Source organism: Daktulosphaira vitifoliae, unplaced genomic scaffold (genome assembly GCF_025091365.1).
Source record: "Daktulosphaira vitifoliae isolate Bord-2020 unplaced genomic scaffold, ASM2509136v1 Scaffold_4, whole genome shotgun sequence".
NCBI lineage: Eukaryota > Metazoa > Arthropoda > Insecta > Hemiptera > Phylloxeridae > Daktulosphaira > Daktulosphaira vitifoliae.
The window spans coordinates 16,334,572-16,362,028 of NW_026099575.1; the positions used below are offsets into that span (position 1 = coordinate 16,334,572).

At 25.1% G+C, this 27,457-nt stretch overlaps 1 protein-coding gene across 3 annotated transcripts; it reads left to right on the plus strand.

Moving 5' to 3' along the window:
• The first annotated feature begins 8,069 nt into the window (after positions 1-8,069).
• LOC126903717 (autophagy-related protein 13 homolog) lies at positions 8,070-26,351 on the plus strand. 3 transcript variants are annotated; one of them, XM_050682126.1, is made up of 7 exons: positions 8,070-8,564; positions 8,675-8,723; positions 12,122-12,436; positions 16,700-17,054; positions 24,294-24,471; positions 24,531-24,936; positions 25,680-26,351. In XM_050682126.1, exons 3-7 carry the CDS (start codon positions 12,251-12,253, stop codon positions 25,971-25,973), a joined length of 1,419 nt encoding a protein of 472 aa, XP_050538083.1. In that variant the 5' UTR covers positions 8,070-8,564; positions 8,675-8,723; positions 12,122-12,250; the 3' UTR covers positions 25,974-26,351. The 3 variants fall into 3 exon arrangements, with proteins under 3 accessions (XP_050538083.1, XP_050538082.1, XP_050538084.1); XM_050682125.1 differs by lacking the exon at positions 8,675-8,723 and having other exon boundaries at positions 8,071-8,564; XM_050682127.1 differs by lacking the exon at positions 8,675-8,723 and having other exon boundaries at positions 8,077-8,564; positions 24,531-24,927.
• Positions 26,352-27,457: the final 1,106 nt, after the last annotated feature.

The following is a 27,457-nucleotide window of genomic DNA, read 5'->3' on the forward strand; positions in this document are numbered from 1 at the left end:
TGCCTTTATAAATAAGCTAGAAAAGCCTATTTTAAAGAAAAATCTTAATTTGTAAAAGCAGCAGTGTATTTTTAAAATATTCTCACTTAGCGACTAAAATGTCTTTTTCATTCAGTATTTTTTTTATTCATGTGTGATTCCCCCTTAGTATAGAAAAGGTCAAAAATAAATTTTAATTAGGCGACAAAATAGAATCGTTGAAAGACATCAGATTTTTTTATTAAACATATAATTTTTTTTTTTAATNAATTGTGCACATGAATGTTCCAGCAATTTTTCGCTGTGTAATAATAACCTACAACGCGGCATCAGTTTTCTGCAAATTCAAAAATGATCCGAAGGGTGTCCAGTAATTTTCTATACACTAAAATAAAGCTTATGTAATTCTACATCTTTTTATTATAATATCTAAGTGCCCAAAGACGTCCATGTGAATGAATTGTGCACATGAATGTTCCAGCAATTTTTCGCTGTGTAATAATAACCTACAACGCGGCATCAGTTTTCTGCAAATTCAAAAATGATCCGAAGGGTGTCCAGTAATTTTCTATACACTAAAATAAAGCTTATGTAATTCTACATCTTTTTATTATAATATCTAAGTGCCCAAAGACGTCCATGTGAATGAATTGTGCACATGAATGTTCCAGCAATTTTTCGCTGTGTAATAATAACCTACAACGCGGCATCAGTTTTCTGCAAATTCAAAAATGATCCGAAGGGTGTCCAGTAATTTTCTATACACTAAAATAAAGCTTATGTAATTCTACATCTTTTTATTATAATATCTAAGTGCCCAAAGACGTCCATGTGAATGAATTGTGCACATGAATGTTCCAGCAATTTTTCGCTGTGTAATAATAACCTACAACGCGGCATCAGTTTTCTGCAAATTCAAAAATGATCCGAAGGGTGTCCAGTAATTTTCTATACACTAAAATAAAGCTTATGTAATTCTACATCTTTTTATTATAATATCTAAGTGCCCAAAGACGTCCATGTGAATGAATTGTGCACATGAATGTTCCAGCAATTTTTCGCTGTGTAATAATAACCTACAACGCGGCATCAGTTTTCTGCAAATTCAAAAATGATCCGAAGGGTGTCCAGTAATTTTCTATACACTAAAATAAAGCTTATGTAATTCTACATCTTTTTATTATAATATCTAAGTGCCCAAAGACGTCCATGTGAATGAATTGTGCACATGAATGTTCCAGCAATTTTTCGCTGTGTAATAATAACCTACAACGCGGCATCAGTTTTCTGCAAATTCAAAAATGATCCGAAGGGTGTCCAGTAATTTTCTATACACTAAAATAAAGCTTATGTAATTCTACATCTTTTTATTATAATATCTAAGTGCCCAAAGACGTCCATGTGAATGAATTGTGCACATGAATGTTCCAGCAATTTTTCGCTGTGTAATAATAACCTACAACGCGGCATCAGTTTTCTGCAAATTCAAAAATGATCCGAAGGGTGTCCAGTAATTTTCTATACACTAAAATAAAGCTTATGTAATTCTACATCTTTTTATTATAATATCTAAGTGCCCAAAGACGTCCATGTGAATGAATTGTGCACATGAATGTTCCAGCAATTTTTCGCTGTGTAATAATAACCTACAACGCGGCATCAGTTTTCTGCAAATTCAAAAATGATCCGAAGGGTGTCCAGTAATTTTCTATACACTAAAATAAAGCTTATGTAATTCTACATCTTTTTATTATAATATCTAAGTGCCCAAAGACGTCCATGTGAATGAATTGTGCACATGAATGTTCCAGCAATTTTTCGCTGTGTAATAATAACCTACAACGCGGCATCAGTTTTCTGCAAATTCAAAAATGATCCGAAGGGTGTCCAGTAATTTTCTATACACTAAAATAAAGCTTATGTAATTCTACATCTTTTTATTATAATATCTAAGTGCCCAAAGACGTCCATGTGAATGAATTGTGCACATGAATGTTCCAGCAATTTTTCGCTGTGTAATAATAACCTACAACGCGGCATCAGTTTTCTGCAAATTCAAAAATGATCCGAAGGGTGTCCAGTAATTTTCTATACACTAAAATAAAGCTTATGTAATTCTACATCTTTTTATTATAATATCTAAGTGCCCAAAGACGTCCATGTGAATGAATTGTGCACATGAATGTTCCAGCAATTTTTCGCTGTGTAATAATAACCTACAACGCGGCATCAGTTTTCTGCAAATTCAAAAATGATCCGAAGGGTGTCCAGTAATTTTCTATACACTAAAATAAAGCTTATGTAATTCTACATCTTTTTATTATAATATCTAAGTGCCCAAAGACGTCCATGTGAATGAATTGTGCACATGAATGTTCCAGCAATTTTTCGCTGTGTAATAATAACCTACAACGCGGCATCAGTTTTCTGCAAATTCAAAAATGATCCGAAGGGTGTCCAGTAATTTTCTATACACTAAAATAAAGCTTATGTAATTCTACATCTTTTTATTATAATATCTAAGTGCCCAAAGACGTCCATGTGAATGAATTGTGCACATGAATGTTCCAGCAATTTTTCGCTGTGTAATAATAACCTACAACGCGGCATCAGTTTTCTGCAAATTCAAAAATGATCCGAAGGGTGTCCAGTAATTTTCTATACACTAAAATAAAGCTTATGTAATTCTACATCTTTTTATTATAATATCTAAGTGCCCAAAGACGTCCATGTGAATGAATTGTGCACATGAATGTTCCAGCAATTTTTCGCTGTGTAATAATAACCTACAACGCGGCATCAGTTTTCTGCAAATTCAAAAATGATCCGAAGGGTGTCCAGTAATTTTCTATACACTAAAATAAAGCTTATGTAATTCTACATCTTTTTATTATAATATCTAAGTGCCCAAAGACGTCCATGTGAATGAATTGTGCACATGAATGTTCCAGCAATTTTTCGCTGTGTAATAATAACCTACAACGCGGCATCAGTTTTCTGCAAATTCAAAAATGATCCGAAGGGTGTCCAGTAATTTTCTATACACTAAAATAAAGCTTATGTAATTCTACATCTTTTTATTATAATATCTAAGTGCCCAAAGACGTCCATGTGAATGAATTGTGCACATGAATGTTCCAGCAATTTTTCGCTGTGTAATAATAACCTACAACGCGGCATCAGTTTTCTGCAAATTCAAAAATGATCCGAAGGGTGTCCAGTAATTTTCTATACACTAAAATAAAGCTTATGTAATTCTACATCTTTTTATTATAATATCTAAGTGCCCAAAGACGTCCATGTTAATGAATTGTGCGCATATAAAAAAAATCTTTTTATATCATATCTTATGAATTAATTATTTTTCTGTATTTAGCTATTGACGTAAATATTGAAAATTTGTTGATATTTTATGAGATTGTTGTTTGTCAATTTTGTGTATAATATTTTTTTTTTATATATATTATTGCTGTATAATATTAATGTATATTTTTATTATATTTAAATTGTGTATTATTACCCACTTTATATTGTGTATTCTTTGTTTAGCATTGTATGTCTTTTTTTGAAATGCCCTCTAGTGGTGTTAATTTAAAATGAAAATTTTTATATAATCCATGATTTTGATCTTTATTTAGAATTTTCGTTTAATAATTTCACTTTATGTTCACCGCTCCTAGTAGTGGAATATAGTAACTAATATTTGGTAACTATGTCGTTACCGCATTTTTAAATTGATAAGAAATTGCTGGCTAGAAATTGCTCACTTCACGCACGTACCCTTTTCCTTAATTTTTGAACCCTTGTATATTCTAAACAAATATATTTACTAGTTATTATATGTACTAATGTTTGTTTATTTTTTAGATGCTATGTCTGGCTAAATCATAATACCTGAACACGAAATAACATTTAACAAAATAATAGATAATATTTTTAAGCATTCTGGCAATAATAAAGCATCACACCAATAAAATCCTATTATGTTGTTGTTATTCAATTACATTTCATTTTTTTTGTAAATTATTTTTTAAATTTATTTACTTAGATTGTTTCACAGTTTTTTTAGTAATAAGTTAAAACAAAATATAGCATTTTAGGAATCAAAATAAATACAGTAAAAAAAAAAACATGGCAATCTTATGCCATCTTATTGGATACTACTTATGTGTATTATTCCTTCTGTTGTACTTCTGGCAATGATTTTCTTTTATTCCATTACATGGAAATTAAATTAAAATTACTAATTGTTTTTATAACCACAGTAATATTTTTTTGTTATATCAACTATTGCAATTTCACAATTTTCTGTACCAATATTAACTATATATTCCTTGTCTAAATTCTATAACACCTTAGTGATTAACTTATTATGATAAAATATTTTTATTGGATTTTTTTGATAAATATTGTACAACAATAAATCAAACTGAGTTACAGTAAATAAATTGCTGACATTGCTAACATCATTATTTTTATTTAAAATTATCTATTGTTATTAATTCATTTTAATTATAATCAAATTGTTTAAATGGTTTGTTTACTAATTATCATTTAATATAAAATAAAATAAACCTAAATTTCGAAGGTTAACTATTTTACTTTATACATACATATAATATATTTTATAAAGATAATACATTGTGTATATAGTAGTTCAATATATTATTTTTAAATTAAAAAATTTTTGAATATTTACAAAACCTATAAATTTTATTTTAAATACCGTAACTGCTAATGAACGCTTAGTAAACCGTCGTAGAGCACGCTTTTATTGAACCGATGAACGATTATTGAATTGTTAACGAGCGTTTTATAGCTGAACCGAGGAACGGTCTTTGAACTTTTGTAGAACATAGTTCACCCCATGTTAAAATCCGTATTCAAATCTCATTTTGAACCGTGCTATGAACGGGTTTTGAACTGAGTTCAGCACCGTTGTTACTATATTAAAGGAACCGGTATGAACTCGAATTGCTACTCGGGTTGTCTATGGAGAGAACCTCTTGAAATTTTACTCGAAATTAATATCATTTATTCGTTTGATAAAAATTATCAATTAATTTTAATGATTTTGAGTACGTTTCTATTACATTAAATACATATATAACTTATAATCAAATTTTCAAATAGGTATGAGTAAAGAAATATGCGTAAGATGTTTTATTTTATTTTTTAATCGTTCAATTATTATTTTTTTAAATTATAATTAAGTACCTAATTTACTACTTTAAAATACACCTATTTATGCATTTAAAATAAAATATTAATATTTTAAAATTTATATACAATATACCATCAAACCCAGTTTAAACGTTGACTTAACATTTAAACTATAAAAAACAATTTATTCAAATATGAAATATCCTCCAAATTAAGATGCTCTAGAATAAATTTAAAAAGATAAAATAAATAATTCCTTAATATGGTATTATTTTATTATTATATTATTCTAGTATTTTTCTAATTTAAAAAAAATGCAAAATATTAATTGCCAGAGCGCGGTTCGTGAACCTGATATTCTAATCGTGAAAGACACTAGTGTTATCGATTCGGCAACTGTTCGTCGCATTTATCGATTAATAAAATTGGCAATTTAAGCAAATTCAAATTTTAAGGTTACTTTTTTTACTTTAAAAAAGCAAAGATAAGTTAAACTTCTTATGACTTATGAACTTTATTCTACGCCAATTAAATTATATAATATTCATGAATGTCATTGTATTTCCCTTGTAAGATATTTTAAAATAAAAATAGCATATTTTTGAATACGGAAGCTATTTTTACCAAGAAGAAAATCTATATTTCTATTTTTTTTGTCATAATATAGTATATAATATAAGCTTTAATTTAAGATAAAATAAAAGTGTTAATATTTCCGGAACATTTTTAAAAATTGAAAAAACTTAACTTATGTGCAAAAATTGTTTTTTTTTTTTTAATTCCCCCTGCAGGCAGGTTTAGAGTCAGATTTTCAAAGAAATTATATCAAATGAAAGAAAAATATCTAAGGTTTCAATATAAAAAAAAAAATTTTAATTTGTTCATTTTTCAAAAAGTTATGGCAGTTTTATATATTAAAATATTTCATGTGATATTTCAAACAGTGATTTTTACATAAAAATTATAAATTTCGTTAAATTAGACGGCCATTTTCCTATAGAAGAAAAGGTTTTTTTTTTTTTTTTGAACTTATAGTATTTATTATATATTACTTTTTATACGTGTGATTTAAGTTTTGAAAGCCCCCTGTATAAAGGAAAACTGTCCAATTTCAATAAAAAGTATATTAAATGAAAGAAGTATATATAATGTATTTAGAAAAAAAAATTGTGTTGATGCATACATTATTCAAAAAGTTATTGCTACTTAAAATCGAAAATTTTAACACAAAAATAGTATTTTTATAATTACGGCAGCCGTTTGCATGTAGAAGATAAGGTGTCGGGACAAATTTTTTGTTTTCATTTTATAGTACATGACATAAGCTTTAATTTGATATGCGTTTAAAGGATGCAGTATTTCCGGAACATTTTCAAAAGTCAAGTTGAAAAAGCTAGATTTGTAAAAAAGGTGCTATTTTAAGCCCCCCCCCCGGTCAGAGCAGATTAAGTGTTAGATTTTCAAAAAAATGATATCGAATGAAAGGTAAATATCTAAGGTTTCAATGAAAGTTAAATAGAAAGTTGTTTTGTTAATTTTTAAAAAAGTTATGGTAGTTTTAAGAAAAAAAATGACAAAAATTACCGATTTGAAAAATTGTAATTTTTTTGGAAATTTCCCCCATTTACGGGTAACGAGGGAAATTTTTTCAATTTTTAAGGGTAATGTCTTCACCTAGATACGATTAGTGATCTTTTGACATATGGTTCATCAAAATTGGTCCAGTAAGATCTGAGAAAAAGTGGCAACGGACACAAAAAAGAACATATGGTAAATTTAATACCATCTCAACTTCGCATCGAAGCTAAAATAAGTAATACGTAAGATACTACAAATGTACAAAATCAAAGATGTAGCATTGAACAAGTAAGCCAAATGATGGGGATCCCATACCTTAAAATTTTTTCGTTAAAGGATAAAACAAAACAAAAACGATAACTAATAAGGAACTCGTTAAATTTGGACTTCACGATATCATAAGCTGGTCTTATGAACAGGATTTTAATTGAAAGATGTCAATAATAGTAATATCTAATTTAAAGGCATTCTCAAGATTAAAATTTAGGACAGACCCCGTTTTAATAATTATAATTTAGACCTGAAGTTTTGGGGGCCCCAAAATCTAATGACTGTCCAGTCATTAGAGCATTTTGATGTTTTTGTTTGTCATTATTTAAGAATTACACATTTTATGAGTCCACTTAACACTGGCTTTGAAAACAGTAGTGCTTACACGATGAGCACACAACTGTTTATATTCAGGTCTCTACTGGCCCATAATGGATATTAAATAAAACTTAGATCACCTGGGCAAAGAAAATTAAATCACTCTAGCTGCACTAGTGTGGACCTAGCCCCACCATTCGAAATTTTCTTTAAGTACGACCTTCAAAAGCCCCCCAACATTTTACTTCAATGGCCACGGATGAACTTGGCTATGAGGATAATTGCCCCTTGATAATGTTCTCTGTAATTAACAGTTGGTAAAATTTACTTTTATTGACTAATATTATAAATATTATCTCCAAATATTATTTGGATGGTGATGAGCCGCCACAATTAATGTGCCCCCCCCCCGCCCAATAGCTACCCAGTCCATTTTAAGTTTCCGGTTAATCAAGTACGTTGCCGCAAAATACATCGTAGCGCAACAGTTGTTGTTATTGCAGCGTGCATGAAATCAGTCACGTCGCCACATGCTACTGTTCATCATTAAATTGTTTATTTTTAGTTCCGACGCGCAACATTAATGCAGCGACTGCGAGATTGCAGTGGGACATTTATCAGTATGACGTATCGTTTTATCATTGGTCGGTATTCCTCCGCAAATAATCGCTATGGCATTCCGAACACGTCACGCTAAATCCCCTCCACTACAAACACCGTTCGTGGCTACACGCTCCCACTCCTTGGTTTACGTCGTGTACAGAAATCGAGAATTGAGATAACAGTGTATGGCCGCAGTGTGGTGTTTCAGTGCTCAGAGTTCCCGCCAGTCCTAGTTCCGATCAACCCCGCCCAACGTCGTACAGCTTACGTGAAATGCGTGCGTCGTCGCCGTTGGCGCTAACCAGCATGTTTCCCGTAACCGTCTAGACAAAGTTCGTCCATAGTTTCGCCAAAAAAATATAAGTTCTAAAAATAGTGAAAATTTCGCAAGTGATATCAGGTCGACCTTCTTGGAAATCGATCTCTTGTTACTCGGACGTGTGATACGGCGGACGTTCTCGATCGCAGGTTATACGTTGATAGCTAAGATATCGTGTCTCTTCGCATATTGTGTCGAAATTAAAAGAAAAGTTTAATTGTAAACACTTACATTTTCGGTTCGCATTATATGTAAAGTCGATGTGTGCTGACCTAATATTCGTTTGATTTCAATCGCCTCAATAGCACTTACTTGGCTCTAACGTATCAAATATGTATGTATTGTATTGTGCAACTAGTTTTAATTTTTATGTTAAAACTTGTTTTTAATTATGTGATATGTTAAATATATTTTAATAAAAAATTTCATGAATTATTGTAACAGAATAAGTGAAATCGTTTATCTATTTTGCGATATTTTGATGACTAATCAGGTCAGTTTTACAAGTAAACGTTACTAATAATAATATAATTACTTTATCCCTTGTTTGACATTGATATGAATGGTTTTTATACTTAACAAGTTTATTTAGGTCAATAATTACCAAAGTTTATTTTTATTTGATATTCATTTTTTAAATAATTTGATTTCTTTTAATAATGATAATGAAAATTTGTCTAGTGTATTTAATGTATGATGATCTAAATTATTTTCTATAAATAGTATAGTAACTATTTTCTAGGATGCATAGTCAGATCATGTTATAAGTCTGTAATTATTTATAAAATTAAATAATGTAATTTCATGGGTACCAAATCTACTGATTATTTAAAAGCCATCAATATAACATATAATTTTATAAGATAAAAATGAAGTATATCTAAATTCTTTATTGAAAAATGTTTAAACTTAAGTTTCTCTTCAATACCATATCATACCGTTATAATGTTAGTGTAAGAACTAATAATATAATATAGAAAATAATAAATTTAATTTTGAGAAAATTGTTCAAAAATTATTAACTGTTTAAAATTAACTCAAGAACAAAAAAAAAAAAAATTCATTGCACTAAAATTAAAATTGTAATTACTTCTTAAGAATTTAATGCTGTTAATATTAGATAGACAAAATTGTTATGTCTTTTGTTTTTTTCCTTCAATAACTTAAATACAATCTATTACTTTAAGCATAATGAACATTTTTATTATTAAGAAATGAAATGCATGGCTATTTTTGATTAAAAAAAAAAAAGACACTCATTGGTTACTTGGGCTAATATCATTTTATTTTATTTTAAATTTTATCACCAAAACAAATTATTGATAAATATAGCTTTTTGCCATAGGGTATGTTGGCACTCGAGTTGTGGGCTCTTGGAAAATAATAAACATGTTACATTAAATTTAATTAACTTAGGATTAAATGATCTTTTCTAGCTTTTTTTTTTTTAGGGGCATCAAAATCACAAAAAAGAGCACGGCATATTCTTTAATGACCCAGTCCTTAGGTACTAGGTTAAATTTAAATAATAATTTTTTTCTTAGTATAAAATGTTCTATCTGAATTGTTGAGTATTCAAAAGTTGTGTTGTATTATGTGAATATAAAAATTTTTTGAAAAACTAATTGTTATTAACTATCTTAGTTTATTATTACATTATAATAATTTAATATCAATATAAATTTGGTCATAGAAATCACATTTCCTATCTGACTCTAAATTTTGCAGTGAAATGAAAGACGCACAGTTCATGAGTTCCAAGATATGTTCAGAATATAATTTCCTTGGGCGTCCTCTTGGTTTCTTTCCATTTATTTTTCTGATAATTAAAGCCCTTTAATAATTGACAGGAGTTGGAACCTTTTAAAAAGGAGCTTATAAAAACTGGTTAAAAAGCCATTTCTAATGAAGATCCTAACAAAAAGATCAAATTATTTATTTTAAGTATCGAAACATTATTAAAAACAATTATCATTTATATAATTTATAATCTATGTACCATATTTTATTATCAAAATAATATTTGTGGTAGAAATCATAATTGTGTATGATAAATGAGCTGTTTTATATTGTAACCCACTGATTATATGAAAAATTAATAAGTAATAAAAAATTATATAATTATAATACTATATTCATGAGTTAGAGAGATGTTGTGAAAGAATATTCTCTAGAGAATTTTCTCAGTAATGGGAATATTCTATAGATAATTATGAAAGAATATAGTATTAATAAAAAAAAAATAGAACTAAATAATTTCTTTATAAATATTTAATCAAACTTGAAAATTATTGGAAGTAATGAATATTTATTGAAAAATTATGATTGATAATGATCATTTTTACTTGATTGATAGTCACTTGATATCAAAAATATCAAACAAATTAAAAAAAAACATTTTAGTTTTTTTATGTTTAATTTGTTGTTCAAATGCCAAAAATAATAATTCCTAAAAATTGTTATAGTGAAAATGTAAGCAAAAACACCCAGCCAAAAAAAATCCATATAATTACCTTTAATTGGGCTTAGTTTAAATGTTAAGTATAAATTTGGTTACTTCTAAATATAATTCTAAAATATTTGTAAACTCGAAAGAATAAAATTGGATAATAATTTAAATTTTATTAGAAAAACTTTTATTCTAAATCTCAAACTTCATCTGATTGAATTATTTAAAGCTAAATAGATAAATTTGAAGATGATCAATTTTTAGTTGTTGACCAATTCAGAACTATTTTGCAATAATGTAAAATATAATAAAAACCAGCAAAAAAGAATATTCTAATTTTTTGATAGTAATTTTACATCAATATTTTTAGGGATATTTATGTATATTATAAATAACTAAAAAATTATTTGATATTTATAATTATTTTTATTAGTTAATAGTCTATTAAAATAGTGAAAGTTGATTAATTTGTAAGGTACTTTTTTAACAAGGGGTCATTTTTAAGACCATTTTATAAGTGTTTAAAATAAAAAATGTAAAACTTTCAAAAAAAAGAGGATGAAAAATAACAATTAAGAATAACTAATTATTTTTAACTAACACCGGTTCTAAAATGGAATCCTTTAAAAAAAAGTACTCTAATAGAACCTGATCCTCATAATGTTTTATTTTTGGAGCCTTTTTAAGACTAGTTCCTAAAAATATCAAATATTCTAATTCCAGATAATAACTATTTAACAATTCTTGAGGGGTGATAAACTTCAGTTCTCTAGTAATCTAAATATATATTTAAGCATATATGTTTGGGATTTATAAAAATGTATAAAAATCCTATTGTTTTACGAACAAAGTTAATATATTAAAAATTGTTTCTGATTTAACTACTTTTTAAAACAATTTTGTCCATAAAAAACAAAACTTTATTCAGAAAAAAAATGTTGAAGAACTCACTAGCATTTATACAATTTGGCTAACTTATTTTTATAACTTTGAAAATATTAAATATGTTCCTTTGCATTATTCTCCATTAATCCTATTTGTATAATTTAATTTAGTTGCTTTGTAGACTCTAACATCCAATTCAAATTCTTATGGGTTAAATTAAAAATGGTTGTGATGTTTTTAAAAAAGATATTCAGAAAATAACTTTTTCACTGGAAATATTTATATGCACTTTACAATTTTTATAGTTGTAGATTTTCCTTTAGTGTTTGAGTATCTGCTACAAGGTTACTTTGAATTTTATTTATTTAAAATTAAAACTATAAAATACTTAACTAAAAAAGCCACAAAAAGATTACTAACAAATTGTAGATACATTTTTAATAGTCCTAATTTAAATGATTGTATTACTTGATTAAATTACTTATATAATATCTTGCATGTATATGTTTATATTTAGTATTTAAATAATCTCTATAATTGTCTATTTAATATTCTAGATCACAATAGTTATGGAAATTCAATTTAGACATGACATTCAAAAAAAATCTATACAGTTACAATTTCAAAGTTCATTCAGAAGACAATTCTTTATTTTATTAATATAGTAACAACAGTAAGATATTCTTATGACTGCGTCAATAAAACACAATTTCAAGATGGTTGATACACGTACTTTATCTGAATCGGCTGAAAAAGAAAAACAAGAAATGGAGCAATTAACAAAACTTATGACAATGAAATCAGCTCAAATAATTGTGCAATCAAGAATGGGTGAAAAATTACATACAAGTTGTTCAAGTCAAAACAGCTCAGTAAGTATTACAATTCAATTTCTTATTTAGGTAGATAACTACGTAGGGACCAGTAGTAGTACTAGGACATAACATTTAACTATATTATTAAAAATAATTAGTCCTTAAATTTTTGGATCTATGTAAAGATAAAAATGTTGTGGTGTAATACAATGATATTACTTATAAAAAGATTTGTGTTAATCTGACTATCTTCCTGCAAAATTTGTATAAGAGATTACTCTTTGAGAAAGTAAAAATAAAATATTTTTACCTTTAAAAGTAGTATAATTAGTAATTCTTAAAATGCTTGGTTCTTTTTTACCTTTTAACCATTAATTTACCATTTTTTGTAATTATATAATAAAAATATTTATTAATCGGTTTTAAAAAAGAAACCTATTTAAAATCTAATAACCTATCATTAGACATTGTTCATAAATAATACATATTAGACTATTTATGAGAGTAATATAATTGAAAATTACTCTACCTTTGTTTTTATGTTGTTTAAACTCTTAAGTAACTATCAAATTTTATTTGTTGTATATATAACTTAGATAACTATTAGAATATCTCACTTTTTGCTGTTAATCATATTATTAATTTTTGGATTTTATTAGATAGTAATTAAAATTATAGATTAATTTTTTTTAATTCTGAATACTTGAGTTATAGGAAAATAATTTAACAATTGAAAATAATAATTTCAATGTGTTATTTTGTATTTTGTTGATTCATTTATGTAATCAGCATATTTAAGCCTTATTAAGCTATTTTATGTATGAAGTATGGAAATTAATTTTATGAAAATAAAATAAAAATTCATCTATTACAATAGGCTATTGCTGCTTAATATCTATGTTCTTAGTACAATATTATTAAAATAATTGTATCAATTCTTTTCTTTAATTCTACCTAGAAAAATCACTATCTTGCCTTTATATTTTTGCTAATGTTAATAATTAAGCAGTATTAAAAATGACTTAATATTAAATACTCATAAACAACAAGTCTAGAGTATTGTATTTTAATATTAATAATTAACTGTTGTTTACCTTATAATTCTAATCTGGTTGTTTTTTTAAGAAGGATAAAAATTATCTTGACTAAAATTTTAAATTAACAGTTTATAACCTTGAATCATATCAACATAATGAGCATCATTGTTTAAAAATATATCCATGCTACATTCATTTATGTTTCAAAATAATGTGGTTCACTATCTATTTTCATAATTAATTATTCAATGTTTTAATTAAACTAAATTTGTATAGATAGTTTCCGTATTTATACATTAATATAACAATAAAGATTCAACAAAAAATAGTTTTCAAAAATTGTTATATTTTTTAATCCCAAGTTTTTTTTATAAGAAACAACTGTTTATGAAATCTTTTTCTGAAACTTTTTTTTGTAGAATTGAGATTTATTTTATTAATTAACTAATGTCCTGAAAAACAATATACCTTTTATACAAGTAATAAATTTTATACATTTTTACTAGATAATATTTAAAATAATTCATTGAGGGGGTCCTTAATTTTAATAAAAATGAAATTAATATTTCAAAATAAATAAAAAAATATTAAAAAATCGTAGAATTAATCTACCCTCATTTGATACTGTATAATATATGTTAGTTTTTATATGCCTTTCATAGGATAATGTTTTTGATTTCTGTTTAATGAGACCTATTTTATAAGTACAGCAGTATTAGTTAAGTAAACTATATTTATATTTAAAATTATAACTATTTAGTTTAGTTAAGATACTATACTGATTCTGTAACATATTATTGAATTAAAAAATCTCTTTTATTTAATAATATTATAGAAATTCAAGCAATTAAAATTTGTTTAATGTAAATCGATAAAATGTTTAAAATAATATAAGTCAGCTAACATCAGAGAAATTTTACAAATATTTCTAGAATGGTAGTGCATTAATTAGCAATTATTTTTTGTTGAGTCAGCAATTTTGTTTAGGAGTGAATCATGACCACCCCCACACAAATACACACACCCGACCTAACATAAATTTAGTATAATAAAAAATGTTTTATTTTTTGTGTTTTCTCAATTTAAATTAGAGCTTTGTAATAATAAATTCAAAATTTTGCTCAATATTTTATACATTATTTTAAAAAAAATTCTTGACAAAAATTTTCAATATCAGTTTTATTTTTATATTTATTTTATAAAATATCCATTTTTATATTTTAGAATGCCAAACAATGTAAATATGTCTTGTCATTTTTATGTGACATATTGTCTAGACAAGTGTTTTGTACAAATCTCTCAGTTGTTTATATTTTCATGCCCTAGTTATTTTTTCAATTTAATTTTTATTTATTTCATTTTCAAAACATTTTATGGGATAGGTTTTTTTCTAAATTGTTTAATATTAATCAGTTTAATTTGTTTATTTAAATAATGCAGACGAACTATTAAACCTATAAAGAAAAGTTTCACGTTAAAACTGTTTATAATTTAATATTTTATTTATTTTTTATTAAACGTAGTTAAAAATGTTGGGTATTAATATGATATAAAAATTTTTTCTTTTGTAATACTGTAAAAAATAACATGCAACAAATGAACAATTATTACTGGTAAAAATTCATTATTTGAATAATTTGCCAGAAAAAAAAACATTTTTATCTTATGTTACCATATAGTCATTATTGTTATTGCATGCCATATATGACATGCAGCATAACTAAAATTTACATAGTGCTAGAATTAATGATCACATTTACAATTTTAATTTTTTCATCCATGTAATCGGTTTCAATTTCTACTTTATAAAGTTTTTCGTGTGTTCCTCTCCACATTCCTAGTATGATCATTCTGACATACTCCATTTATACAGTTATTTCTACATTTGCCTTTTGCAGTTTTAATTCTGTTAAGGGTTGTCTATCAAAAAACTATTTTGTACGCCAAATGATTTCCATAGTTTTTTTCAAGTATCGTCGCTAAGGAATTCCATTAAAAATTTCGTTTCCCATATGAGTTGTCTGAATTTCATCGTCTTTAACGGGTACTCCGTAATATTTTTGAATAAAGAGAAGTTTCGTCTATACTTAATGATGTTTAATATTCTTTAAGTGCACTCATTCCTTTCCAAATGTAGCTCAATTAGAGCTGTTGAGTATGTATAAACTTGGATGTACCTGTAATGATCCGCATAGTTTAATGAAATTGAGTGTCCATTGTTTTGCAACTTTTCACTCAGACGAATGCGCAATACTCTGCTACACAATACTCTAGTGCAATAGCAAAGCTCTTAAAAACATCTGTACTAGCATCATAACTAATTTTAATAATCTTTGTGAGCTTTTGTGTTTTTTCTGTATTTGATTTTGTTTCACGATTTCCAGGTGTTGTTTTGATACGGTACCAAACGATCTGTGTTTCTATATATCACCCATCCGTGCTCTCCTCCCTCTCTTTGTAATAACCCGTAAGACGTACACCCTAACCAAGTCGATCTAACATTGCGAGTCCAATGACAACCTGATAATACCTTAAATTAATTTTAATACTTAAATTTTAAGAACTGCTCTACTTTTGAACATTTAATACCAAGTTTCTCATGATAGCCAATTTCATATTAGCTTGACAAACAAACTAATTCTTAGTCTTTAATAAAAATTAGTGGAAGTAGTTTGGGAAGTCAAGTAATTTTCCAACCGAAATATTTATTAAAAAAATACTGAATAATATCTTTCACATACCTTGTTTAAGAAGAGTTCAAAAATAATAATAATCTTTATAGGAAAAATAAATATTAGCATTAAGATATTCTTAATTAGTGTCAATGTTCTAATATAGGTTTTCCCTGTGTACGTCACTGTATATGCGTATCTGTCATTATTATATCTATTATAAATATAATTATTCTGAGTTTAGGTGTGCCTGTCAAAATTGTTTCTCTAATAACACTCATAAGTTAACAGACTGGTAATTAATGTACCCGGTAGTTAAAAATTATTTCAAGAGATTGTAACATTGAAAAAATATATTTATATCACTATAAAAAAAATACTTCATTCATTATAAAGTTAACTAATTTTAATATCAATAATCAGATTAATCAAATTTATGACTTGACAATTATCCCGTCGAAACAATATATAAATATATAAATAAAGTACTAAGTTGAATATTAAACTAATATTTTGTAAAAAAAAAAACTGTATATTGAAAATAATAAATTTATTAAAACTGGTAAAATACCAAACTATTATTATACTTTTTTTTTTTTTTATTCTTTCAGATGAATGTCGCAATAAAAGAATTTCCAGACGTTATCGCGGAAACAAAATTGGCACTAAGTAATGGTCTTGGCGATTCTGTTCCTTTATGTATTGAAATATTTCTAAAAACTGTCGATGGAGACACAATGACTTTAGAAACATGGAGTATCGGTCTAATACCCGAAAGTGCATTTGACCCTTTTTGCTCACGACATTTAGTTTACACTTTATACAATCGTTTAGGGGTACTACTTAAATCTCTAGTATCAGTGTCTCGAGTGATACCTGCATATCGATACTCTAGACAACAATCGCAAGATTCCTTTCAAATTCATCATAGAATTTACGCAGGAGAACCTGAGGTTCACACTCTTGGTAAGTTTTTTTTGTCATATTATTATTAGTGTTACGGTTTTCTTTTTAATTAGACTTTTTAGACACCATTTTAAATGTTATTACAATATTTGTCAGATTTATAAATATTCTCTGTATTGTTTTTTATTCGGATAATATAATATAGTATTTTGACTTTTATACTATCTATTAGATTACGTTATTACAGATATTATATGTGATAGACTAAATTACTCAAGGGCGCATGCATATTAAAATTGCAGTTTAGTCAAGATATGTTCTTGTAAAAAAACGTTAGTACAGTAGGGTTGCGGCACAGTAATAACGTGGCATAGTTGGATCCTGTATAGATTTAATCAGACTGCGATTAAAATCACTATCATAAGAAACGTTTCGATGCAAATGTAGGTAGTGTTTAATTTTAAGAATTTGGTAGATTATTTCAAAAGCAACAATAACTCTTATTCCCTTATTTTTATCCCGATTAGTTATTTGATTTATAATTATAATATATGAATAAATAATAATTATAGTAATTAAATTTAGTATGAAATTGATATTCAATAATTTAATATTGTAATTTTTACAGACATATTATAAAAATAATAAAGTAGTTGCATATTTCTTTACTTTTAACGCGTATAAAAATTTAAAGAGCTTGATGCAATACTTTTCAATAAAAAAATGTTTGTTACTTATAAGTTTTATACACTGGACTACAAGGAACATTCATCAGAAACAAAAATATACTTTTCTAAATCAACTTTTCTGTTGATTTAAAACTAAAATTAATACCTTCTCAGCCTCACATCAAAGCTAACTAAACTTATTGCGATGTTTTCAAATGTGCAACAAGACTTTTACTCTCACTTCTAAGTTTTAATATTAAAAAATAAGTATTTACATTTGAAAAAATAATTAAAAACAAAAAAAATTGTTTTAAATTAATATTTATTTTGATTATTAATATGTTAAAAATAAGGAAAATTACATATTTAATTAATTTTTTTAATCCTTTAAAGTTGATTTTTGTGAAAGTTTATAGTAAAAAAAATTAATTTATTACTATAACTTTTAGCTCGATTTGCAAGTTTTAAATTGACATAAATAAATAGGAAATTTTATGAGAATTAAAAAAATTTTATCGTAAAGATTAATATGCAATCAGCAATTTTTATAATTACCAATTAATAATATTATTTCTAATTAACTTTTGGTATTTAAAAAGATTCTACAATTGAATTATGCAATTATAATTTTAATTGTCTGCATGGAGAACATGGGATAAGTAACTGTTTAATTGATATATTAGAATTTTTTTTTCAATTTTTGAGGGTAGTATCTTCAACTAATTGTAATCATTTGACGTTACGTCGAATAAAGTAGGTCAAGTTAGAGCAGAGAAAATAAATGATAGTCACAAAAAAATACCTTCTCAGTTTTCCATCGAAGCTAAAACCTAAAATATAGTAAAATAATTTTAATATGAATAAGAAATTTCTTCTCACAAGGGGCGACTACAGTGATGGGATCCTTGATATTTATTGAAGTTATTGAATCTAAATGAGATAAAAATCAAAGGAGTTGAAAATGTATTCTAACTTAAAAGGAATTAAGAAAAAAATGCAAAAAATTCCTTGCCATACGTGGGTTGGAACCTTATGTCGCTTCCGTCGCTTGAAAAAAAATGCCAATTTAAGCTAGTTCAAATTTCAAAGTTATTTTTCTCGACTTAAAAAAAGCAAAACAAATTTAATAAGTATAACTTTCTATGCTATATCAATTTGATTTATATAATATTTATGAAAATCAGTACTCCCCTTGTCAGTTATTTTAAAATAAAATAAAATACAAAACCCAGAATTATAACACAAAAATACGCTATTTTTGAATACGATTGTCATTTTCACCATGAAGACAAGTCCAGCTGTCAATTTTTTTTCCTCAAATTAAAGAATATTACATAAGCTTCAATTTAAGGTATATATACAAGTGTCAGTATTTCCGGAACATTTTCAAAAATTAAGTTGAAAAAGTTGCCATATTGAAACCCTCCCTATGGGCAGTTAAAGGATCAAATGTTCACAAAAATATATCAAATGATAGTGAAATACATAAGGTATCTATAAAAAAAAAGTTTTTATTGATTTGTTCATTTTTTAAAAAGTTATGTCAGTTTTAAGACAAAAAAATTGGAAAATTGTGGAAAGCTACCAATTTTTAAAATTGTAATTTTGGGGATTTCCCTCATCAACGGTGAACGAGGTAATTTTTTTCAATTTTTGAGGGTAATGTCTTCGACTAGATACAATTTGTGATCTTTTGACGTATTTTTCATAAAAATCGGTCCAGTGAGAGCTGAGATTGAGTGGTAACAGACACACACAAAAAAAAAAATAAAAAAAAAACACATCATAGTAAAATGAATACCGACTTAGCTTCGCATCGAAGCTAAAATATTACAGATGTGTGATAGTTGGAAAGAAATACTTTTTTTTGGCAAGTAAAAATAATTATAGAAATATTTTATATATATATATATAATATATACTTTATTCCAAAGGATTAGGAAACTTATTTTCCATAATGCTCATAAAATTTACAATATTCTATCATTAACATCACAAAAAAGCGCCTATGTTTCAATATCACAGTTAGTTTTCATTTATACTATTCGAGGAAATTTATTGGAAATAAATAACTTTTTTACTATACGTTCTTTAAGACATAATTAGTAAGTAAATATTTTAATTATTTGGTACACGATTCACAACTGCCCGCTGTGACCGTCCTTGTTACTTAGTTTCAGTGTCGTAATAAGTTGAAGGTAATAAAATTCAAAAAAATATTCAATTAAAAATTAACAATTCACAATTAATTGCATTATTTAATATGATGGTATAAATAATTTATGTATAATACATTAAAAATTGTTTTCCCTAGCGAATACTGAATAATTATCAAAATAATTTGTATTCTGTTGTCTAAATATTTTTTTTTTTTTTATAGTCAACTTATTATCTTTATTTAATAATCTGTTTTAAAGTTTATATTGAGTCATATGTTATTAAAATCAACGAATACAGATTTTAAGTTGTCATGATTCTCAATTAAATTATATCGTGTTTTTTTACCTTGTGTAGAGTATTAATTATACATACTACACTATTACGTAAACAAATATATGATATATGACACGTATGCACTTCAATGTTAAACAAATAGTAAAGTACGTATATTATCGTAATAATTGAAACTATTTTTTTTTTTTTTTGTAAAGGTTAAAAAATACGTTATAAAATGTTGATCAAAATACAATTGAATAATACAATTCCTGTATCAAAATCACTAATTAGCTTTCGATAACTAAAATCATTTTATCTAAAAAACTATTTTCTAACATAATGAAAATACCTGCAAAAACAATTCTAATTTGGTATCACATTAAATCAAAATAGTCTAAGGAATCGCATTGTATTCATAAATTTTATATTATATGTATAAATTTAAATATAACTATTTGACAGAATTTAACTATTTTCTTATTGGATACTTGTATTTGTATTTTAGACAAAACCATTACAACAGTAGTATATTGTTTTAAAGCATAAGTAAACTATTTTTAAGCATTTTTTAAAAGTTAGTGTTTAACTATGCATTAATATATTTTAATATTATGTAACTTTTTAAATATTATTAAATATAAAATTTAATATGTTAAAAAATTGTTGAAAATGTGTCATCAAAATTGTGTTCTAGTCTTGATTTAAAAAAAACTGATATTCGTATTATTAAAATATAAAACTATTAATAGGAACCTTATAAATTATTAATACTGATAAACTACCGAGTATTAGTGCGACTTCCCTTCCTAAAAACTTGTTTTTTTTATAGATTGATACTGAGTACGTTCACAATATTCATGTAACAAAGTAGTTCTAGCCACAGCATAATAGCAAAACAATATAAATGGTATACGTTAAAATATTAATGTTGAACGTCTTACTGAACTATTCTAGTACATTCCACACATTCTACTCTTTATAACAATTTGTTTGTGTTACTTGCATGCGTTCGAGTTAGCTCTATTTTATAATTGTGTATCATTCATTGATTGACAATTGTATGTAGTATATCAATAAAAAAGTGTGTAACACTTAAATAAATTACCAATAGATAAATAAGAAGTACTTGTAACGTATTTTAAATTTGTGACATTGAATTATTTAAAAAATATATGTACAATAATTGAATGATGTTATGCTAAAAGTAAATTAACACTCCAAAAAAAAAAAAAAAATTTTTAATAACTACATAGTTCTCATTATTAGTATCAAAAAAAGTCAGTTTTATTCTGCATGATGGCATTCAATTATTATATTGCACTGATCATCATATTTTGTTGCTATCATATTTAAGCTAATTTTGTTTGTAATTTTGAACGTTGATTCCTAATCTTACATAAGCTAAAAATTAGGGGTTTAAAAGGCTAAGTGCTCATTAATTATTAAAAAAGAAAAATTTTAATTATGAAAATTAAATTAGATCCCTAAACATAATACTGTTTTAATTTTCTAACTAAACCTACTCACACAGATGTCGTATGTCCAAAAAAAAAAGTGTAAAATATTTAGTATAGCTTCTTTAAGGATTATCTCACAATTATAAATTGATACATATTTTTATAAAATTCTGTGAAAAATTAAAAAATGTAATATTTGTGTTTGTACATAGCTATTAATATTAGAAAAATTATTAATCTGTAAGATAAAGTTTCTTTGTAAACTATTTACCTATATAACAAAACTATTTAAATTGGTACGGTGACTTATTTATAAAAGTAAATTTTAAGTTGAGTTCTGACGTTTCGGACTCAACTGCAAACATGGATATATCCTCCAAGCACTTCAAGCAACAAGACAATCCGTGAAAGCTTTAACACATTCATAGTAAATTTTAAATTTTATTTAAGCAAAAACTCGATTAAAGCTTTACAACAAAATGTCATTTTATAGAATTATAAATATTTTATTTTCTAATCTTAATAAATTAAAAACAAGAGATGAAAGCATCGCGAACAACTTTCTTAATATGTGAAAACATACATGTATCTAGCAACAAATATTTAACGAATAAATAAGTAAAATCAATGTTTTGTCTTTGATTGCAATAAATAATTATAATTATCTGTTTCAATTTCTCATCATTTGATGGTGATATTTTTAATTTTAAAAATCAGTTTTTTGTTCGGAAGTTTTACTTGTTTTAGAGTGTTAGGTACTTTTAATTTTATATAATCATAAAATATTCATATTTATTTATTTCAATATTTATCTAAATCAATAAACATATAGAATAAGTATAAATTAAAATAATAAAAGTATTGACGTACACAGAGGGTATATTTAGTGCGTTCTACTTAACAACCAATATAAACACCTGTTGGGATTGCAGCGTTAAGCAAAAAAAAAGGTGACACTTGAAAATTTTCACTCTTCAAACGGAAATGTCTCGACGCCGCATAAAATGTTTTCACATCAAAATAATTTTATTCAATGAACCCTAATGTGTTTAATTATTTTAATTGTGAGACAGTAATATTTTTCTTATACACATTTGGTAGATTTTTACGATTAATTGTTATTTCATAACCATAACCTCTAAAGAAAGAATAAATTATTGGACTACATTTCAAGTTGTAAATTGCTATGTCATTTTATTTAATACATCATTAAAAATATAAATTCTAAACAAAATTTTTCCTCATAATTTTTCAAACTTCATTATAAAAAAATTTACGTAATAAAATTACGTATATTGTGTGTGATTCTTAAGCTGTAAAATAAAACTATTTTTTTTACTTTTTCCATGTTAAGATAAAAACAATTTTACTATAAAATATTATTTTAAACTTTAAATTATTAAAATAATTATAATAGTGAAATTATACATTTCTTAATACTCAATAATTAAGTTCTCAACAATTATTATTGTTTATTTAATTATCAAGTTATCTACAATAATTATTTATAAGTTTATAAAAAAAAAATACTTACAAATATATTTTATTAATTTAACATTTCATAAAATAGATAATTAATAACCCTTTATGAAAAATACACATACACACCTATTTACATAAATTGTTTTAGTTATCTTCGAGTTAACCATTTTTTTCTTAGTTTTTGAGGTTAAAAACTTTTTAAATAAATTTTAATTTTAATGGAATTCTAAATAATCACTTTTACTTTTTAATACTTTTAAAACTCATACTTATCAAAAAATTCAAAATAGTGTTCATTCATTTAGCAGACCCTATATTTATTTTTTTTTCAAATAAAAACTATAGAAAAATTATTGTACAAATTAAAAGTCTTTAGTTTTAAAAACTATTGTTCATAATTTGCAGTTTTTAAAGACCTAATTATTTTATCATTTATATTATTACTTAATTAAATTTTAATCCTATTTGGAAAATATTATTTATGTGTAAATTTTATCAGTTTTAACTATTTGCTTCCTTATCTCAAAATATATGAAAATATTTTCAAATAATTGAATAGTATATTCTATTCATAATAAACTGTTATGAAATTTGCATTGTACTTTGAGAATTGTTTCACTATTAAAATGTTTTGAATCGATAACAAAAAATTACCCTATTTGAAATATTAATCAAATACTAATATGTATCATTGTCGTGTATTATGTATAATTTTATTAATTAAATTAATTAAATTAATAATTAGTATAAAACATGATTTTATATTACATAATTGGGATTTTTTAACAACTAAATTTAACAACTGAAATTACAATAGCGAGTATATTTTTTAGTATAATTCTTTTTTTTATAAGCATAAATCACGTTATTGTTATGCCCTATAATATAACATTAATAAATGTTTCAATGTCACGACTATGTATCCAATTTGTTGCAAATAAATTTGTTTTTCGAAGTTTTAAAAAGGACATATTACACAACAACTCAGGCTCTGGCGATTAAATTGCATTGTTATTTTATAGGCTTATAGTATATAAATATATATACCCAAGTAGCCTTGTATTAATTTTCTTATTTTGCATTTTACTTAATATTTTTATGTTTATATGATTAAACTATTGGAATATTATAATATTTGAATCTTTCAAGGCTAATTTTATCCTAATAATATACAAATTGTCTTTTGCACAAATAATTTTAATTATTAAATTTGTTTAAATTATTTTTACAATAATTAAAATGGTTTATTGATTTAGGAAAAGAATATAAAGAATTACAAATTGGTCAAGTATCCATGCCTATTGGTACTATTCATGTAACAGTTTGTTATCGTACATCTATGACTTTGACATCGCAACAAGATCCTATAATGCTTAAAAGTGATCACTTCCGTAAAGAGTATAGTCCAAGGCACAATCAAATCAAAACACCTATGTAAGCATTTTTAGCTTTAATATCTAACTTGAAAAATTAAAAAAAAAATTAATTTCCAGTATTGAATCAACCAGAAAAGCTTATATAATGGATGACTGGACTGTTGGAGCATTTTCTGAAAGTTTAGAAGAAAAAGTGAAAAAATTAAATTTATATCGTATCCCAGAACTTCCAAGAGATAATTTTATAAAACCAAGAAAACAGGCAGAGTTTTGGCCACCACATATGGTTCCTAGTAGTCAATTAGCTAAAACTCAGGAGGATTCATTTAGTGATAATAATACTACAGTTATTAAATCTCTGAACAACAATATTTTGCCTTCAAATATTACTGAAAATTCTAGTACAAGACATGAAGTTAACAATAAAGTTATATTATCAGAATTGGAAACTAAAAATCAAGTCAATCAGTCGATGAATACATCTAGTAATGAGGCCATCAATGATTTTATTTTGGTAGAATTGGTAATTTAAATAATAACTAACATACTTTAAGATTATTTTTCCTATTAACCATTAATTTTATTTATGATGAGTCAACATTTCCTTGCATATGAAATAAATCTTAGACCACCACATTTTTATTTTGATATATATATATATTTTTTTTTTTCAAAATTTTTTGATGTGAAAAAGTTTAGCTTTATTATATTCATGTACTATAGTGATTATCCTTGATTATGTAACTTATAAAGATGGTTTCATAAAATACTCGTTTGAAACTTTCATTAAAAAAATAGTTTTAGTTATAAATCTTAAAATTAAAAAAATATTTTATGTAATAAACAAGAAAACCTTTCATGAAATCAGTCTTCAAAAAAAAAATTTTTGAAAATAGAAGCAATTGAATGGTATTTGATATGATTAAAATGATCGATCAAAAATAGCATATATACTATCTTGCAAATCATTTTATAAATATATAATGAAACTCTACATATAAAATATTTATCCAAATTTTTTTTTTGACATTATGCGTGGTTACAAGTTTATGTAAAAAAATTTTTGAATTATTTTTCGATTCATAGATATTTTTGGAAAATTTTTAATTGTTTGGAAAAAAAATTAAGATCGTAGGTCAAAAGTAATTTCATATATTTAGAACATGTTGACTCATCTCATATTAAACCCTAAGTTAAAGAAAAAAAAAAATTTAAACCAGTAGAAAGATTTTACCATCTGATTTAATGTAATTGTTTTATAATTAGGGTCAATCAGTTAAACTTCAATCACCAGAAGATTTTTGTCGTAGAAGAAGTTATGATATCAATCCTTTGCAATTTAAACCAGCTGCCTTTTCTGACTCAAACCCTAACATCGAATTGGCCATGTTCTATCAAAAATTTCTTGGTGCACCTACACTCAAATTACGCTCAGATCATTTAAATATCAATAATCACTTATCTGAAATAGCTGAACAGATAAAAAGTTTTAATGAGCGAATGGAAGAGTTTGACAGGGTAGTTTTAGACTTATGTCGTACAGATGATGACAGTGAATAGTCTATATTAAAATATCTCTTACTGCTATTTTACAAGACTGATTGCCAGGACGAGTAAAAGCTCAATTATATTTGACATTTTTTTTTCTTTTTTAAGTAGAAATATTTATTTTAATATGTATTATTTAAAATAAAGAAAAAGAAAAAAATTGGAACAAGACATTTATATAAAGTGTATATTTTTAAATATGTGACTGATTGATTATAAATTATTTGTTTCTATGTATATGTATACTGTTTATATATGATCCTTTTATAAGGAGGTCTTTGAAACCCATATAATTGGATCCAACAGTTCCTTCTTTTGTTATAATATTGTGTAGCAAATAAATAAAATTGTTTGCATTTATATTTAATGCAATTAAGTTTTAATTCTTTATTTATTCTGTTTATTTTTATTATTGATTTTTAAGTTACCTTAATTAGAAAATGTATAAAATAATAATAACATATTTTATTATTGAGATTTAAGTTAATAAATAGAAACATACTGTTTTAATTTAAATTTAAGATTTTGTTACGTTATAATTTTATAATGTTGTTTCAGGTAAAATCTTAACAATGATGCCACTTATTTTATTTAAATCCAAAATATTTGGATTGTTTTTTATTACTAATGAAGTACAATATATCACGGATTTTTTCAGTTACAATTTTTAAGTATCAAGTGTAATATATTTATATTTAGATACAAAAAAAATATCAGTCATAATTCTCGCATTAATTTGTTTTTTAATATGTATCTGTTATATTGCATTTTTACAAACCAATTATTTTTATTTCAACGAATACTAATAAATATTAAACTTAATTTTAATTTATCATTAATATTATTACTATTATTAATTATTAATTTTTTTTCTAAAAAATTATACTTATTTTCATTTTTTCATTATCATACTCAATATTAAAAACTAATAATTAAAAAGGTTTAATTGAAAACCATTAAAATGAAATTTATTTTTTAAATTGTAAAAGTATTTTTGCAGTTGATAACAGTTTTTATGTTATATGTTTTATGTATTGATCATTGTTTCATTTATTCACTAATTTTTATTAAAAGAATTCAATGGTATCTTAAAGAATTAACATTATTTCACAATTATTTATTCAGAAGCAAAACTTTTTATTGTTTAATAGCTATTTTTATTAGGCATCAAAAGTACTGTTTTAATTTTAATAGTTAAATTTTTTTTTATTAATTTATATAATGGAATCTGTGATGTTATATTTTAATTAAACTAAATCGCTAAAACTTACATAACTCGTTTTATTTTTTTTTTCTAAGTTAATTTTAATTTTGCAGTAGTGTAATATTTTCATCTCTAATAAATGCTATTGAAGTAACTAATTGTAGTGATCCTATTAACTATGATTCACTTAATAATACGAATATAGATATGTTATCAGGAAGAATATTAAGTAAATGGTGGATAGCTGTTAATAGATATATACTATTATATTCCATACATATTTACTATCGTA

Excerpts from the sequence above, each read along its gene's own strand:
- LOC126903717 (XM_050682126.1), top strand. The coding sequence starts at position 12,251 with ATGACTGCGTCAATAAAACACAATTTCAAGATGGTTGATACACGTACT. Across the intron at positions 17,055-24,293 it reads ACCTGAGGTTCACACTCTTG|GAAAAGAATATAAAGAATTA; the intron begins GTAAGTTTTTTT and ends TTATTGATTTAG. Across the intron at positions 24,937-25,679 it reads ATTTTATTTTGGTAGAATTG|GGTCAATCAGTTAAACTTCA; the intron begins GTAATTTAAATA and ends TTTTATAATTAG.